Source organism: Eretmochelys imbricata, chromosome 3 (assembly GCF_965152235.1).
Source record: "Eretmochelys imbricata isolate rEreImb1 chromosome 3, rEreImb1.hap1, whole genome shotgun sequence".
Taxonomy (NCBI): domain Eukaryota; kingdom Metazoa; phylum Chordata; order Testudines; family Cheloniidae; genus Eretmochelys; species Eretmochelys imbricata.
This window is the reverse complement of record NC_135574.1, coordinates 114,823,645-114,841,813: the sequence shown is the minus strand read 5'-3', so window position 1 is coordinate 114,841,813 and position 18,169 is coordinate 114,823,645. Positions and strand designations below refer to the sequence as shown.

General features: G+C 46.1%; 1 protein-coding gene across 1 annotated transcript in view; it reads right to left on the bottom strand.

Moving 5' to 3' along the window:
• CCDC170 (coiled-coil domain containing 170) overlaps positions 1-12,446 on the bottom strand; it is an 83,547-nt gene extending 71,101 nt beyond the window's left edge. The window contains 4 exon segments of the mRNA XM_077811794.1: positions 1,116-1,143; positions 8,497-8,573; positions 12,232-12,413; positions 12,416-12,446. Coding sequence (XP_077667920.1) covers positions 1,116-1,143; positions 8,497-8,573; positions 12,232-12,413; positions 12,416-12,446 — 318 coding nt within the window.
• Positions 12,447-18,169: the final 5,723 nt, after the last annotated feature.

Below are 18,169 nucleotides of genomic sequence, written 5' to 3'. Positions count from 1 at the left end.
AAAGCTCAATGAAAACAATCCAATCCATACAAAACACATGTAACAGATGCCTCTCCTGTCCCTTCCACATCGGAAACAGCAGCAGCAATTTCAAGTGGACTATGGAAATCCCAAGACCAGCTACAGGCAAAGGGGTAAGGGGTAAAGTCAGCGCCTTCCAACCTCCCCCCGCCCACCAGTTCCAGGGGAACAAGCCCATTATACTGGACCCAGAAACCTCTCCTACAACTCCTTTACATGGGCAGCAGCTGCCAGGAGAAGCCTTCACATATCATCATTCGCTCAACTCTGTAACTTGAACTCTTGATGTATATTTATTTCATTTGCTATAATACCTTTCACTGCTGTCCCCCTTCATCCCAAGTGCAAGCAGGTGGACACCCCCACACAACACATCACGCCCGGAACAGAATCTACAAACTCTTTTTAATCTAAACATACCTCTTTTCCTGGGAGTTTTGGCTTTACTGGCCGATCACACAACAAAAACGTAAACCTCAGCCTACGGTGTTCCTATGGTTTCCCTGTAGAGACCTATCTGACCTAGGCCCCAGTTTCCTGTTGCGAAGAGCCACTCTCACCTTCCTTATATAAAGGGTTGAGTCGGCAAGCTGCACCTGCCACAGTGAGTCAGCAGAACTTCAGTAGTTTTATGCAGGACTCCACCACCTCCTGAAGAAGGTGGATCACCAGAAGAACCATACCACCTTGTTACACTCCCCTCCCCTTTGATATCACTGCAATACTTTAGCTGCCCACCATCAGTCTCTTCCCATTATGTTTTTGCCATCTTTCTTTCTTTAATTCACACAACCCCTTCCGCACCATTCTTCACTCTCACTTCAACCCCAACTACGGCCCTCCCAAAAATCCCTAATATTAGTGAAACAAATATATAAAGAAATATACATCAAAACAATAAAAAAAACCTCCATAAGCCAAGTGTCACCCATCATCCTAATTGACCAGTGGGTACATTGTATCCCTTTCCCCAACACTTTGTCTGTTTCGACCGCATGCTATTCAGAACAGGGATGGCATCTTCCTCTGTATTTGAAAAGCAAATAGCACACTTCAATTGCTAGTACAACAGAAATAAAAAATGACTCACTAACCTTTCGTGCCTCTGTTCTTCCTTTGTTTCTAATAAAACAAATGTGAGAAAAAGAATTGAAAAAAAAATGCTTGATATCAAAATATAGCATATCTGAGAATTCTCATAAATCTGTTCTACTGACCTATTTCCTGTTCTTCCATCAACAAAATAAGGGCATAATAGCAAAAGACAGCAGGTGTAGGGAGAGCTTCCGTAGCAGCCCATCAAAGGCTCCAGCCACCAGAAGCCCTCCAATAGCAGTCAGAGCAGCCTTCAGATCCTTGTCTACCAACTGTCATGATAGTCCTCTTCACATGGCCAATGATCTCTGCTCCAGTTACATGACCACTTTTGTCCAGTCACCTCCTTTCCTCTCTCCCCTCCGATCTTTACTCTTTCGTTCCTCTTCTCAGCCCATCAATTTCACCCTTCTTCTTTTTACCCAATTTCCCACTTAAACCCTCCGGCACAAATAAAATCAAAACAAAAAATAAAATCCATGCAATAAACATGACATGGGTCAACCTTAACCATAAGCTGTAATATGTATGTTGCATCCCTTTCCACCACCATTTTTCAGTTTTTATGCTTTTTAGATTGCAAGTTCTTGGGGCAGGGACTGGTTCTGCCTATGTATTTGTACAATGCCTAGTACACTGGGTCTCAAGACTGATTGGAACCACTGGATCTTACCACAATTAAATAAACAAATAAAAAGAAAGGGGAAAAGCTGACTAGAATTGCTAAACCCAAAGGTTCACCTTCTATGTCATACCAGATTCATATTTAACAAAATAAAGAAGAGTTATGCAGACAGTGTTTCTATTTTTAATTACATTCATATTCATGGACACACATGTGAATTAAAAAGGGGCTCATTCTGAAAAGTTAGGGCAATAGGATGGGTAAGATTCTGGGCTGCACCTCTGATGATATGTCTACACTGCAAAAAAAAAGTGTGTTCTTAATTTGGCTATCTACCCTGCATTAGCTAACACTGATTAAAACAGCAGCCAAGATATGGCAATTTGGCTTTTAACTTGAGTTAGCCTGTAGAACAGCTAGGGGTTGAACTTGAGCTCTTAACTCAAGTTAAAAGCTAAATTGCCACGTCTTCACTGATATTTTAACCAGAGCTGGTTAATGTTGATTAGCTAACCTGAGTTAAGAACACATCTTTTTTGCAGTGCAGACAGAGAAAGTGGAGGTTAATGTGGCTTTAAGCCTTCTTGCAGAGTCCTGATTCTAGACTGCTTTGGGAAAAGGGTCTGTCGAAATCATGGCAGCCTGTCCCTGACAGCCTATGAGTGACAGTGCTTCCCCCCGCCCCCCCCCCTCCCCCCCCCAGATACACATGCACACTAGGTCTTGCAAGGGTACCCCAGAGGACAGCCTATGGCTGTCTTCCCTAATTGCACTAGCTGTCTTCCTCAGTGCCTGTGCCAGAATTCTCCCAGAGCCAAATCCATACCTTTTAGGGCCCTTTCATACAACTTTGGTCATTTTACCTGGAGTAAAGGGCCCAGAAATGTTGGATATTAAAGCAAAATAATAATATTACACCTAGACCAACAGTTCTCAAACTTTAAAATCTAGCATATGAGATCTAAAACTCAAAAGTACTTAGTGTAACACCCTTATAATATTAGTCAGTGTAGTTATAATGGATTCTACTCTGATAAACCAATCCATGTATCACATGACTGCAGCAGTCATCTGTGGTTGCATATACTGCCTTTTGAGAAATCCTGGCCCTGACAATTTCTGCACTGCTGAATGCACCTCTTTTGTTAAGGTGGAGGAAGAAGGAATTCTAAGGTGGCTGAGGCAATATCTTTCATGCTTGTCTCTCTCACCACAACAGTCGGTCAAATAAAAGATTATTACCTCACTCACTTTGTCTTTCTAATATCCTGGGACCCACACAGCTACAACAACTCCTCTTACAGAGTCAATTACAGAAACTTATTACAGACTTGACAACCCCAGGCATCCAAAAATCACGAGCCTCAAAAAATTATAAAATATTTTCCCAAAAATCTCATGATTTTAAACCAACAAATTTGGGGTTATTTTGCCTTCTGATTTCTGAGCCTTTCGGGTGTAGGGAGAGGTTCACATTTTGAAACTTTTCTCTGCAACCGTCAAGTCGAGAAACTTAACTTATAAAAATAAAGCTGAGATTTTCATATAACCACTTGACTTCACAAGTTAGGGTTCTATGAAAAAAAAGACAAATATTGTAAGACAAGTGATAAAACTGCAGGAGTTGGCAATATGCCATATGCCATGTACATAAATATTTTCTGTTTATTTTGTAATTACTACATTTCAGTTTTATCCTCTTTATTTTCATATTATGGAAAAGGGTGAAAACAATGTCTGATTGCGGCAAACAGCAGAGAGGCTAACAGAGGGAGTTTGCCTGGGATCTGTTGAGAGGAGGTACGCTAAGGGCTGCATTAGGGAGGCCGTGTTGGTGAGTATCTGAGTGTCTGTTGTGGGGACAGTTTGACTGTGTGCTTGACTGGCTGTTTGAAAAGTGTGATTTGGGAGTGCTTTGTTCCAGGTGAGCCTTGAGTGGGCCTGACTGTTATAAAAAGCCAGTCAACTGCGAACAAGCTGAGTGGTGAACGGCAGAGAGGCTAACAGAGGGAGTTTTCTGAGAGCCCACTGAGGCTTACATCTTGCCGGCTTCTCTGAGTAGTTACTACAACTCCTGAGGAAGCTTGTAGAAGGAAGGTAATATAGACGGGGAGTGTTCAGCTGTTGTGACCTGCACTGGATGTGCCATGTTTGTCTTTCTTCCACAGGACAGAAGCGACTTTGTCTGCACAAAGTACAAGCTGGTTTCCATATTGGAAGAGAAGGTTCAAGGTCTGGAAAAACAAGTATCGACCCTGCTTTGCATAAGAGAAACTGAAGATTTCCTGGACAGATGTCAGGATATCCTTCTACGGGCACAACGTTCTGAAGATTCAGAGCAGGCTGCGCAGCAGGGACAGGAGGACGGTGAAGAAATTTGGCAGCATGTGACCTCCAGAAGAAGAAAGGGGAACATCCATGTACCAGCAGCGCAGATACAGGTAAGCAACCATTTTCATGTTCTCTCCACTGGTACTAATGCAGAGAGCGGACTAGATGATACATCTGAGGGAAGGGAACAGAAGGAGACTCCGCCGATTGGAAGGCATGAGATGCACTGACCTAGGGATCAGAGTAGCAGCCGTGTTAGTCTGTATTCGCAAAAAGAAAAGGAGTACTTGTGGCACCTTAGAGACTAACCAATTTATTTGAGCATAAGCTTTCGTGAGCTACGGCTCACTTCATCGGATGCATTCAGTGGAAAATACAGTGAGGAGATTTGTGTATATAAACCTCCTCACTGTATTTTCCACTGAATGCATCCGATGAAGTGAGCCGTAGCTCACGAAAGCTTATGCTCAAATAAATTGGTTAGTCTCTAAGGTGCCACAAGTACTCCTTTTCTTTTTGTCCTAGGGATGGCGGTTCCACGACCACCGCTCCGAAGAGAAGGAGGCGGGTGGTGGTGGTGGTGATCGGGGACTCTCTCCTCAGGGGGACTGAGTCATCTATTTGCCGCTCTGACTGGGAAAACCGAGAAGTATGCTGCTTGCCAGGATTCACAATGTGACGGAGAGACTGCCGAGACTCATCAAGCCCTCAGATCGCTACCCCTTCCTGCTTCTCCACGTGAGTACCAATGATACTGCCAAGAATGACCTTGAGCGGATCACTGCGGACTACGTGGTTCTGGGAAGAAGGATAAAGGAGTTTGAGGCACAAGTGGTGTTTTCATCCATCCTCCCCATAGAAGGAAAAGGCCTGGGTAGAGACCGTCAAATCGTGGAAGTCAACGAATGGCTACGCAGGTGGTGTCAGAGAGAAGGCTTTGGATTCTTTGACCATGGGATGGTGTTCCAAGAAGGAGTGCTAGGCAGAGACGGGCTCCACCTAATGAAGAGAGGGAAGAGCATCTTCGCAAGCAGACTGGCTGAACTAGTGAGAAGGGCTTTAAACTAGGTTCACCGGAGGAAGGAGACCAAAGCCCTGAGGTAAGTGGGGAAATGGGATACTGGGAGGAAGCACGAGCAGGAGAACGTGAAAGGGGAGAGCTCCTGCCTCATACTAAGAAAGCAGGACAAACAGCAAGTTATCTCAAGTGCCTATACACAAATGCAAGAAGCCTGGGAAACAAGCAGGGAGAACTGAAAGTCCTGGCACAGTCAAGGAATTATGATGTGATTGAAATAACAGAGACTTAGTGGGATAACTCACATGACTGGAGTACTGTCATGGATGAATATAAACTGTTCAGGAAGGACAGGCAGGGCAGAAAAGGTGGGGGAGTTGCACTATATGTAAGGGAGCAGTGTGACTGCTCAGAGCTCCGGTATGAAACTGTAGAAAAACCTGAGTGTCTCTAGATTAAGTTTAGAAGCGTGAGCAACAAGGGTGATGTCGTGGTGGGAGTCTGCTATAGACCACTGGACTAGGGGGATGAGGTGAACAAGACTTTCTTCCAGCAACTCACGGAAGTTACTAGATCGCAGGCCCTGTTTCTCATGGGAGACTTCAATCACCCTGATACCTGCTGGGAGAGCAATACAGCAGTGCACAGACAATCCAGGAAATTTTTGGAGAGTGCAGGGGACAATTTTCTAGTCCAAGTGCTGGAGGAACCAACTAGGGGCAGAGCTCTTCTTGACCTGCTGCTCACAAACCGGGAAGAATTAGTAGGGGAAGAAAAAGTGGATGGGAACCTGGGAGGCAGTGACCATGAGATGATTGAGTTCAGGATCCTGACACAGGTAAGAAAGGAGAGCAGCAGAATATGGACCCTGGACTTCAGAAAAGCAGATTTTGACAACCTCAGGGAACTGATGGGCAGGATCCCTTGGGAGAATAACATGGGGGAAAAGGAGTCCAGGAGAGCTGGCTGTATTTTAAAGAATCCTTATTGAGGTTACAGGGACAAATCATCCCGATGTGTAGAAAGAATAGTAAATATGACAGGCGATCAGCTTGGCTTAACAGTGCTGATCTTAAACACAAAAAAGAAGCTTATAAGAAGTGGAAGATTGGACAAATGACCAGGGAAGAGTATAAAAATATTGCTCGGGCATGCAGGAGTGAAATCAGGAAGGTCAAATCACACTTGGAGTTGCAGCTAGCAAGAGATGTTAAGAGTAACAAGAAGGGTTTCTTCAGGAATGTTAGCAACAAGAAGAAAGTCAAGGAAAGTGGGGGCCCCTTACTGAATGAGGGAGGCAACCTAGTGACAGTGGATGTGGAAAAAGCTAACGTACTCAATGCTTTTTTTGCTACTGTCTTCACGAACAAGGTCAGCTCCCAGCCTGCTGCACTGGGCAGCACGGCATGGGGAGGAGGTGACCAGCCCTCTGTGGAGAAAGAAGTGGTTCAGGACTATTTAGAAAAGCTGGACAAGCACAAGTCCATGGGGCCGGATGCGCTGCATCCGAGACTGCTAAAGGAGTTGGCGGATGTGACTGCAGAGCCATTGGCCATTATCTTTGAAAACTCATGGCGATCAGGGGAGGTCGCGGACGACTGGAAAAAGGCGAATGTAGTGCCCATCTTTAAAAAAGGGAAGGAGGAGGATCCTGGGAACTACAGGACAGTCAGCCTCACCTCGGTCCCTGGAAAAATCATGGAGCAGGTCTTCAAGGAATCAATTCTGAAGCACTTAGAGGAGAGGAAAGTGATCAGGAACAGTCAGCATGGATTCACCAAGGGCAAGTCATGCTTGACTAATCTAATTGCCTTCTATGACGAGACAATTGGCTCTGTGGATGAGGGGAAAGCAGTGGACGTGTTGTTCCTTGACTTTAGCAAAGCTTTTGACACGGTCTCCCACAGTATTCTTGCCAGCAAGTCAAAAAAGTATGGGCTGGATGAATGGACGCTAGGGTGGATAGAAAGCTGGCTAGATTGTCGAGCTCAAAGGGTAGTGATCAATGGCTCCATGTCTAGTTGGCAGCCGGTATCAAGCAGAGTGCCCCAAGGGTCGGTCCTGGGGCCGGTTTTGTTCAATATCTTCATTAATGATCTGGAGGATGGCGTGGATTGCACCCTCAGCAAATTTGCAGATTACCCTAAACTGGGAGGAGAGGTAGATATGCTGGAGGGTAGGGATAGGATAGAGAGGGACCTAGACAAATTAGACGATTGGGCCAAAAGAAATCTGATGAGGTTCAACAAGGACAAGTTCAGAGTCCTGCATTTAGGACGGAAGAATCCCATGCACCGCTACAGACGAGGGACTAAATGGCGAGGCAGCAGTTCTGCAGAAAAGGACCTAGGGGTTGCAGTGGACAAGAAGCTGGTTATGAATCAACAGCATGCCCTTGTTGCCAAGAAGGCCAATGGCATTTTGGGATGTATAAGTAGGGGCATAGCGAGCAGATCGAGGGATGTGATCGTTCCCCTCTATTCGACATTGGTGAGGCCTTATCCGGAGTACTGTGTCCAGTTTTGGGCCCCACACTACAAGAAGGATGTGGAAAAATTGGAAAACGTCCAGCGGAGGACAACAAAAATTATTAGGGGACTGGAACACATGACTTATGAGGAGAGGCTGAGGGAACTGGGATTGTTTAGTCTGCGGAAGAGAAGAATGAGGGAGGATTTGATAGCTGCTTTCAACTACCTGAAAGGGGGTTCCAAAGAGGATGAATCTAGACTGTTCTCAGTGGTACCAGATAACAGAATGAGGAGTAATGATTTCAAGTTGCAGTGGGGGAGGTTTAGGTTGGATATTAGGAAAAACATTTTCACTAGGAGAGTGGTGAAACACTGGAATGCATTACCTAGGGAGGTGGTGGAATCTCCTTCCTTAGAAGTTTTTAAGGTCAGGCTTGACAAAGCCCTGGCTGGGATGATTTAGTTGGGGATTGGTCCTGCTTCGAGCAGGGGGTTGGACTAGATGACCTCCTGAAGTCCCTTCCAACCCTGATGTTCTATGATTCTATGATCACTTTTCACTATATCCTTCATCGTCACAATCAAGTCCACCTACCCAGTTAGTCTTTTCCTTTCCAAACAGACCTAACTTTTAGCCTGTAATTCCTGCCAATCCTCTGATTATTTTTGATGTGCTTCTCTGGACTTTTTCTAACATTATTGTGTCTTTTCTGAAACAAGCATAACCTAAAAACAATAGTCCAGGTGAATAAAATCAATTACTTCTGGCATTTTCAGTGTTTCTCTTCTGACGATAAGTCCTGCCCAGTCTGCTGTTGTCATTATAAGATGTTGTTGGACATCATTCTCCACTGTTTATTTAATAACAAGCCTACTTCAAAGTTGTTTAATATGCTCAAAAGAAAGTCACACAGCAATCAAAATGTTATTTTTACCTTCCAGCACTGCAGATAGCATTTAAATTCACTCTCTCTTCCACTTGTCTCTTCATTATGGTGAGTTGATCTTGAACCTAAATGTGATAAATAACTGTTTACCATGGTTAAGAACAGCAGTTATCTCAAGACAATTATGAAAATACTGGTATTTCAGGTTTTATAACAACTTCTTACATCTTCTTGTAAAGACTTGATTAATTAAGGGATGAAGTAAAAAGAAAAAAATTGGTGAAATGGGTCCCCCTGCTGCTTTGTTTCAACAGTTTTGTGAAATAAATGCTGTGGAAAAGCTGAAAAATTTATTATTTGTAATTACTTTGAGATCAACATGTTTTATATGCTTTAAAAAACAAATATGGAAATAGAGTTCAGATCTTGCTGCCAGCAGACAAAGGGTCAGAGGAATGAAATGCAGCAAAAGCAAGTTACTGTGCAGAAAATCACCGCTTGCTCACATGCAGTTTCACTTGTTTTCTTTGTTTTATCTATTGGTTGGTGGACAACAGTATAAGGCTTTGTAGAATAAATTAGTATTAATGAGAGATTTGTAAATGGAGGAGAGACCGCAAAGGTGATGGACACTCTAACAATGCCAATATTCTATTCTAATATCCTCTTTGTTTCATGCCTTCTATGTCTTGCATTACACTGAACAGATATATACTTATGAATATATAGTTGGCTTATGCACAGTATAAATTTTAAGAGTCCAGTCCCACATCTCTCTCTACTCCACCAGCTCTGATCAGTCACAATTATTACATATACTTTTGCAATACGTGTAAAAGTAATTTTAAGTATGTTCTTCATTTAGAAGTCACCTAGTTACAGATCATTTTTATATTTATTTTTTTGCTATCAATTCTAAAATATTAAAAATTCATGCTACTGAAAACAGTTTTCTAACAGGTTGAAAGCTGTATTTACTAAAATGGCAACAGACTTCAGAATGTTGAAAAACAAAAATTCTAAGCAGAGCAACAAAACAATTTAGTGCAATACAAAAATCACATCCCACTGTTAACAAAAGTCAGTGAATAGCTGAGTATCACCTATTAATGGCTGTTTTTCCTACTGAATAAAGTATTGTTAAAATGATGGACTTTTATATTAACTACACTTTTTGCTATTGCTTTAGCAGGCAATTGGTTTCATTTCCAAGCAATATCCTTGAGCCTCACCTTTAACTTCACATCAAAGCCATCATACCACAGTTTCAAAGGAATGAGTTGAAAGAATGATAAAGAAACGCAATGAAGAAAAGCCTTGGATAACACAAGTAAATTCCTAGCACACTGAAGATACTCCCTTTTGCAACATTTAATAAGAAAAATTTTTGTCCTTGAATTTGTAAAGATAAGTTTTAATGATCAGTCAGACTTTATTTAAATCGTTGAACCAAATATCTCTACTGCTTTGTAGTATATGAAGTAATGCAGCTGTTAAAATTGACAAAATGATGAGGTGAAACTAAAAACTGAAACAAAAAGGGAACTTGTAGTTGCATTTTGAAGTATTAAAATTAATGTCACTAATCCTCCACAGAAACAAGCAATTAAATAAAAAGCTATCTTTTTTTCTCCTCTGAAATGTCTGAAAACTGGCTAACAGATCAATAGGACAGCTTTGAGGCAGTTAGAAATTAGCCATTCTGTCTTGGAAACATCAGGATGAAGGCACTAGACTAGAATTTCTTGAACTTGAAGAAACTATGCCCAAACTTTTCCAAAATTCATGCCCCATCTCAAACACATTAATTGCAATTAAAACTGCACAGACCCTCCTCCCTTCTAATTTTGCTGGTTTTAAAATCAAGGATTAGCTTTTTTCCCAAGTTTGTAAATCCTCTGTCACTGACTTCAAGAGCATCTTCATTGGAGATTTATTTATTTATTTATTTATTTATTCCTGATGTATGTATCAATCTGGAGGCTTCCAGTGGGGAAAAAAATGAAATAATTCTCCAAAAGTATATTTTAAAACTGGAGATAAAAGTGAACTGAGTCTAGAAATGCTGGTTTAGCAGTATCTAGAAGCAGGGATGGATTCGAAAAGAGGCAAAGAAATTCTACACACAAAAATATGAACCTTGGAACTGCCAAGGATCTGTAGAAAGTCTTTGCAGATCCTCTTATGCGATGGAACACAGTCTGAGAACCACTACATCAGGGAGTCACTAGAACAGGTAAGGTTTCTATCAGCTCTTAGGTGAGCTGGATTGCATGTTCTTGTCTAAGGCTTTGTCTACATTGCTAAACAAGGGTGTGTTTTGCCACATGATAATTAATACGCATTAGCAACCCCACTGTAAAATCCCAGAGGAGAGAGGACATTGTAGTTTTACCATGAGATAAACTAGGCAAGGTCAATCATCTGCAAGGAGTATAGTGTTAGTAGTGTGTACAGAAGATCTTCAGTCTATCTCACCTCCTTTCTGTAGGAAATCATCTACATGGATGCATTTGCTGTTATACCTCTTAAACCCACAGATCTTCCAGAGACTAAAAAAAGCCACTCCTTGAAATATGTGGCATAGGTGGGAGCACACATCATAAGAGTCAGGATGGAGAATGGTTTTCAGAAATGGCACAGGCAATAAAGGGGTAACAGGTCTTCAACTGAGAGTGAGTATACTCATCCTGACTAGAGTAAGGGTTAAAACCTAGGTGTCACAGCTGCATACAGCAAATATAGAAACGTATTTGAAAGGAACATAAAATTACAACGAACTGCAGGTTGACGCCTTTTTTAATTTTGGGAGGGTTGTGGGGTTATTTAAATATTTTAAGTAAATATCATGTGACAAAAGGTGCTGGATTAGTAAAGGATTAGTTAAAATGGGGATGAGGAGGTTGGGATGCTCATTGGGACCCTACAGTGAGGCTGAGGACCTGCATGCAGCAGAGGCCAGAGTCAGCCAGGAGTTCTGCTGCTCAGCTCTGGCCTTTGGTTCTGCTCCCCAGCCCAATTTGTGCCTCCCTCCAAGGAGAAGCAGCTGCTTGCTCTGGTGCATCACCTGTGACTCAGACTACATTTACACTATGGAGACTCTACGGGCATAGCTATGGGCACAGTCCTGTGGCGGAGGCACAGCTTTTCCATCACTGTAGGTAGGAACGCACCACCTAACACCTGTTGGGGGGGGGGGGAGACACAACAATTGGGAGCAAGCCTGGGGTGCTAGAGTGCACTGATCAGCAGCCGGGCACTTGGCTACCTCCAGGTCCCCAGGCCCCTGCAGTCAAAGCCCAGCTCCCTAGCCCCAGCAATGGCTCCCTAAAGCCCTTTCCCACCTCTTGTTCTCTGCACTCCTGGTGCTCTTTAGGAAGGTTTCTTCTGACTCACAGTATGACTCCGCAACTGTGCATAAACTCCTCGTTCTGGCACAGGGAGGGGGACACCCTGGAACTAGGCGGCCAAGCTCCCAGGAGGGGTGCCTGCCAACGCGGCTCTGCAGTGGGCTAGGGCCAGGGAACTAGACTGGAGACCGGCTGCTCAGTCCATCCCCACCCCCCCACACATGCAGCCTGCCTAGGAAGCGTCCCCCTGGCCAGCCTTAGGACCCCACGGAGCAGTGAGATCTCGGAGACAGGGGACGCTGAGCGCAGAGAAGAGCAAGGTGCTGGCCCCAGGCAGCGCAGCTTGATAGGAACAGGAGGCGGCGGGACGCTGCGTCCAAGCCCGGCTCTGCCCCGCAGCCAGTGCAAAGCGGGCAGGGACGCGGCTCCGTACCTCCGCGGCGGGGGGGGCGGGCAGCAGCGCCGCGTTGCTGGTCACGTCAATGAGCCGGGAGCAGGCGGCCCCTGCGCGCGACCTGCTGTCGCTGCTGCTGCTGCTCATGGTCCCCGGGGATCTGCTCCGGCCCGTTCCATTCGAACCCGCCCCGCCGCTCTGTCCTCGCGCCCCCAGCCAGCAGCGCCGAACCTTACCCACGCCGCGGTCGCCATGGCGACGCGTACACTGAGGAGGCCGAGCTTCCGCCGCTGTCGCGAGAAGTGTCCAAATCGCGCTGCCCTGTCGGCGTGGCCGAGGCGGGGCTCCCCGCGGGCCGCGCGGCCTCAGGCGCGTGCTAGCCGCGCTCTGGGTCCCGCGGCGGGCAGCGGAGCCGCTGCAGTTCCCCCAGCAGGCGCTCCCCAGCTGCTCTGCGCACTGCAGCCGCCCGAGGGGGCGCCGCCGCTGCCGTAGTGCAGAGCCGGCCTCAGCCGCGCCCCCCCCTCCCCCCCTGCCAGTGGCCGGTCCAGGCGCGGGGACGACTGGCCGGAGATGTGAAGCGGGGCAGGCTGGAGCAGGGGTTCTCGCAACAAATGTTTTGGTGGCCACGTGACAAATTTCCCTAAAAGACGTAATTAACTTTAGGAAAAACAAATTAATGTGCAGGTATACATGTCAGATCATTGTAATGTGTTTCCGTAGGGGTCTTAGAGTAGCAGCCGTGTGAGTCTGTATTCGCAAAAAGAAAAGGAGGACTTGTGGCACCTTAGAGACTAACCAATTTATCTGAGCATGAGCTTTCGTGAGCTACAGCTCACTTCACACTCAGTAATAAAAGTAATGTACTCTAGTCTTTAGGGGCCTAAGCAGAATAGAAACAGAAGGCGCTTTGTATGTTCTTGTCTTTTTTTCTTATTGTTTCTTTTGCTTTGTTTGGGTTTATTTATTTAAGACTTGCTAACTAGTAAGTCTACTGTGAAAAGCGATATTAACAAACATACAAATATTACTTTTCATGGCAGACTTGCTCCGTCCCGGCAAGACCTGGGAAAAATTAAGCCCTGGATGGGAAAGTGTTACAGAAGCAGTGGGGCATTAGGGGAGGCAGCAGGGGCCAGGGGCAATTGGGGAGGGTGAGCTCAAAGCCACAGCCCACCACCTAACAGCCAGGGAATGGAGCCCAAAGCCCTGTGGGTGTAGCCTGCCGCACAGCACCCCAGGGTTGAAGTCCAATCCCACCATCCCTGGGAAGGTGGGGAACAGACGGTGGCTGGCTGCTCCTCCAGCTTTTCTGTCACCCAACCACTGCTTGGCCCCTTCCCCCCATCACCTCTGTGGCCCCAAGAAAACGCCCCTCGTGGCCACATTTGAGAAACATGGAACTAGACAATCTGATGGTTGCTTTTTTGGCCTGAGGTGCCATTGATCCGTAAACATGGCTTTCATGGAATATCAGGGTTGGAAGGGATGTCAGGACGTCACCTAGTCCAACCCCCTGCTCAAAGCAGGGCCAATCCCCAATTTTTGCCCCAGATCCCTAAATGGCCCTCTCAAGGATTGAACTGACAACTTTGGGTTTAGTAGGCCAATGCTCAAACCACTGAGCTATCCCTCTTGTCTCAGGTCATACAAGACAACTGTGTTGCCAACTCCTCTGTATCGGGAGCTGTGCAATGGTGGTGATTCACAAGGCCCAGCTTTAGGTTCATGGCCTAAAGAAGAGCTCTGTGTAAGTAAGAGAGCTCGTCTCTCTTACCAACAGAAGTTGGCCCAATGAAAGATATTACCTCACCCATCTTGTCTCTCATGAAAATCCCAGCTTTCATTTAAATACATGAAAAAGGATGTTTGTAGCTCAGGGAAGAGAAGACAGACATACCCAGATGCAAGCATTAAACCCCACTCTGATCAGTGATTCAAACTGAGCGCTATCAACCACCACCATCTCTGGTTTCTTGACATTATCCAAATGATACACTCCTTTGTTTGGGTGTCTTTTGGGTCCCAAGTGGAAAAAGTGGCTTATAGTATGGTTGTATAGTTCATCTCTGTCTACACTGGAACAGGGAAAATTAGGTTATACTGTGGCAAGAACTGCTTTTTATCATGGTTTTGGCTGGCTACAGAACTGACATCAGAGTGCTATAGAGCCAGCAATAGCAAAGCTCTATTTTTACCAGGGACCCTGACAGCTCCTGAGGTTAGCAAGTTAAAACAATGTGTGTGTAGGAGATGATTCATAATAAAAATAGCAATTTATATTCTTATTGAGAAGCCACTCAAATTATATTTATACTTTAGGCCTATATAATCTGAACATTCAATCAACATGGAAACAGTAAACAGTAGTGTTTTGCTAGCAGTATCTACGTTGACTGGATGTAGACTACAAGTCCTTTTGCTGCACAAGTAAATTAGACCACTGTAATGTGCTTTATGGTTCCACGTCTCTTGTTTAGGGACCAGATCAACTCCCATTTAGATGAAAGAAAAGACAATCATTTACTTTAGCAGGAATTGGATTCAGATTTCAGAGATTTGCCCTGTGGAATTTAACATTTAGCATACTGTGATAAATGCAGACAAGGTTTCCCAATCCTAAGTAAAATTTTGGGTTGTTTAAAGTTAAGTTAGACTTGCAGGACATATGACACAAAATTAGGGCTGCACAGAAAATTCAGGATAGATGCCAGCAGTTAAGGTAAAATTTAAAAAAGATTATGCTCCTCTACAGACATACTTTCTTCCCTATTGGCAAGTGCATTGTGAAATTTATGGTCCCCGTCATTTATCACTTTTATATTGCAGCTGTGACTCCTACAACATGAAAAAAGTTGCCATGCAAGAGTGCCATCCTAGCCTTTTCTTAAAATTAACCCATGAGTTTGGGAGAGCAGTGCTTCAATTATTGTTCAGCTAACAGGGCTCCTCAGTGAAGTCACCACAAGCTAGTGTCCTGTAGTAGGGCACTGTGGAAGTAATGTCAGGATGGAGAAAAGGTGGTTATTCACCTATAGCAGGGGTGGGCAAACTACGTTTTAATCCGGCCCTCGAGTTCCTGCCAGGGAGTAGGGTCTGGGGCTTGCGCCGCTCTGCTCTGTGTGGCTCCTGGAAGCAACGGCATGTCCCCCCTCTGGCTCCTACGCTCAGAGGCAGTCAAGGGGCTCCGCACGCTGCCCCCATCCCAGGCGCCACCCCTGCAGCTCCTATTGGCTGGGAACCATGACCAATGGGAGCTGCAGGGGCAGCACCTGCAGACGGGGTAGGGCACAGAGCTGTCTGGCCGCGCCTCTGCGTAGGAGCCAGATTGGGGACATGCCACTGCTTCCAAGAGCTCCTTGAGGTAAGCACCACCAGGAGCCTGCACCGCTGACCCCTTTCCATGCACCAATGCCCTGCCCCAGCCCTGATCCCCCTCCCACCCTCTGAACCTGTCGGTCCCAGCCCAGAGCACCCTCTTGAACCTCCAACCCCTTATCCTCACCCCTCGCCCCCTGCACTCCAACCTCCAATTTTGTGAGCATTCATGGCCCGGCATATAATTTCCATACCCAGATGTGGCCCTCAGGCCAAAAAGTTTGCCCATCCCTGACCTATAGTAATTCCTGTTCTCCAGCTACATTGCCCCCTATGCAACTGATTCTCCACATTGGAGTCCAGCTGGAAACAGAGTTCCGAAGGTAAAAAAAAATCGCGGGACTGTTAGTGGGTGTGGGATTGACTATGCTCTCCATCTCAATAACGTTGGAATTGAGGAATCTATTTCATCTTTAAAATGGTTTTTGGTTGTGTATCAAGGAACAGGACTCCTACAGCATGTCTCTGTGCGGTCAATACAGTTGGAAACAAGAGTTACTGTAGGTATCTCTTCTTCTGGATAACATGATTCCAACACTCCTGTAGGTAAGTCCTAAGTAACATCACTCAACTGCAACCAGGAATACCAAAGCTTTCTCCTCTTTTAACCACAAGCCCTGACAGATCCTGGGCTTAAAAAGTAAAAGAAAAATGAAAGGCCCTTAATAAAACCAACAGTGGTTTTATAGCAAAGTGGTGTCCCTACGGCATGCCCCCTCATGCTGGATGTGGCATTGTTGCAGCTGTGTCAGTTTCCCTCTTGTGTTCTTCAGCTATTTCAGCTGTAGTCAACCCTGCAGTCAAGACAATTCAAGAGTCTGCCCCTTTCTGGGTCACAGAGTCCCTTAATACATCCAACATAAATATAAAGACAACTAAGTCTTCAGCCCCAGCAAAGTCCAGTTGGTCACCCCTCTCCTTCATAGGTGAGCCTCAGTTAGGATGCAATATCCTCACATAGGTACTCAGGCTCTAGGGTTGCCAGCCCTCCAGGATTGTCCTTGAGTCTCCAGGAATTAATCTTTAATTGAAGATTGTCATGTGATGAAATCTCCAGGAATACGTCCAACAAAAATTGGCAACCCTATCAGGCTCCTCTATCTCACTCCATCCCATGGTCTAGGGCTAGCACAGTTCTCCACCTTCGCAGGGTTTCAGAAAGGCCATTGTTCCCCAGGTTTCAGGCACTCCTCTGGAGCAGACTGCCAGCTTCTCTACCCTTCCAGCCTTCTTAGGGTGTGTCTACATTTCAGATGGGATGTGTGATTCCCAGCTTTCATAGACGTACCCATGCTAGCTATGCTCAAGCTTGTGCCTAAAAATAGCAGGAGTCCACAGACGCACAGCCGGCTCCTCAGTCTATCTGCCTGAGTACAATCTCACCTGATGCCCTTGGTATTTATGCCACGGTAAGGAACATAGCGGCGAACACCCTCTGTGACGTGACAAAGAAGCGGATCGGCAGAGCCCCCTGCAACCAAGACATTGCCACCTTCCTGAGCAGCTCCCTGGATGGCGAATTCGGACAGGACAGGAGCGACATCGCTTTACTGTGGTCCCACACTCACAGTGCCACGCGTCGCCTGGGGAAGCGCATGGGCTGCCACTGGGAGTGGTGCGAGGAGAGCCAGGAGCTGGGAGTCCTGGTTCCGCAAATCAGGTCCAACGACAACACCATCATCACCCTGAGCACCAGGGGCATGCTGGAGCAGACCCTGAAGGCAGCCATCCATTCACTGTACGTGGGAACCCTGAAGCGTAAACTGGACCAGGGTAAAGCTTTTGAGCTGACCAGCAAGTGGGATGCCAGCAACCACTTCCTCGCAGGGGGTGGGTTCACCCGTTTCACCAACTAGCGGTTCATCCACTGTGCCGGGCTCAACTGTTTCCCGCTCAACGGAGCCGTCTGCCACAGGAACCGAGACAAGCATTGTAGGAAGTGTGGCTACTCCAGCAAGACCTTGCCCCATGTGCTGTGCAGCTGCAAGCCCCACTCTAGAGCCTGGCAGCTGCACCACAACACCATCCAGAAGTGCCTGGTAAAAGCCATAGCACTGCACCTGGGGGAGGTCGCCATGAACTGCACCATCCCTGGTACCAACAGCCAGCTTCGACCTGACATGGTCATCACTGAGAAGGCCCAGAAAAAGATCAACCTCGTCAATGTCACGGTCTCCTTTGAGAACAGGACCCCGGCCTTTCCCAAAGCCCAAGCTCATAAGCTGGAAAAGTACACACCCCTGGCCGACACCCTGAGAGCAAAGAGCTACGAGGTGCAGATGGACGCCCTGATCGTCGGAGAACTGGGCGCCTGGGGCCCCTGCAACAACCATGTGCTGCGGACCTGTGGGATCAGTCAACACTACGCACGGCTCATGCGGTGCCTCATGGTCTCAGGCACCATCCGATGGTCCAGGGACATCTACGTCGAACACATCACTGGCCACTGACAGTACCAGGAGGCGTGAGCTGGAACAACATCATGCATCAACTACAAGAAAGGGCTTGAGAGACTTTTTCCATTGGACCATATGAACTGGAACCATAAACTCACTGAACAAACCCCCAACCTGAAGCAAATACTCACCAGCAACCACACACC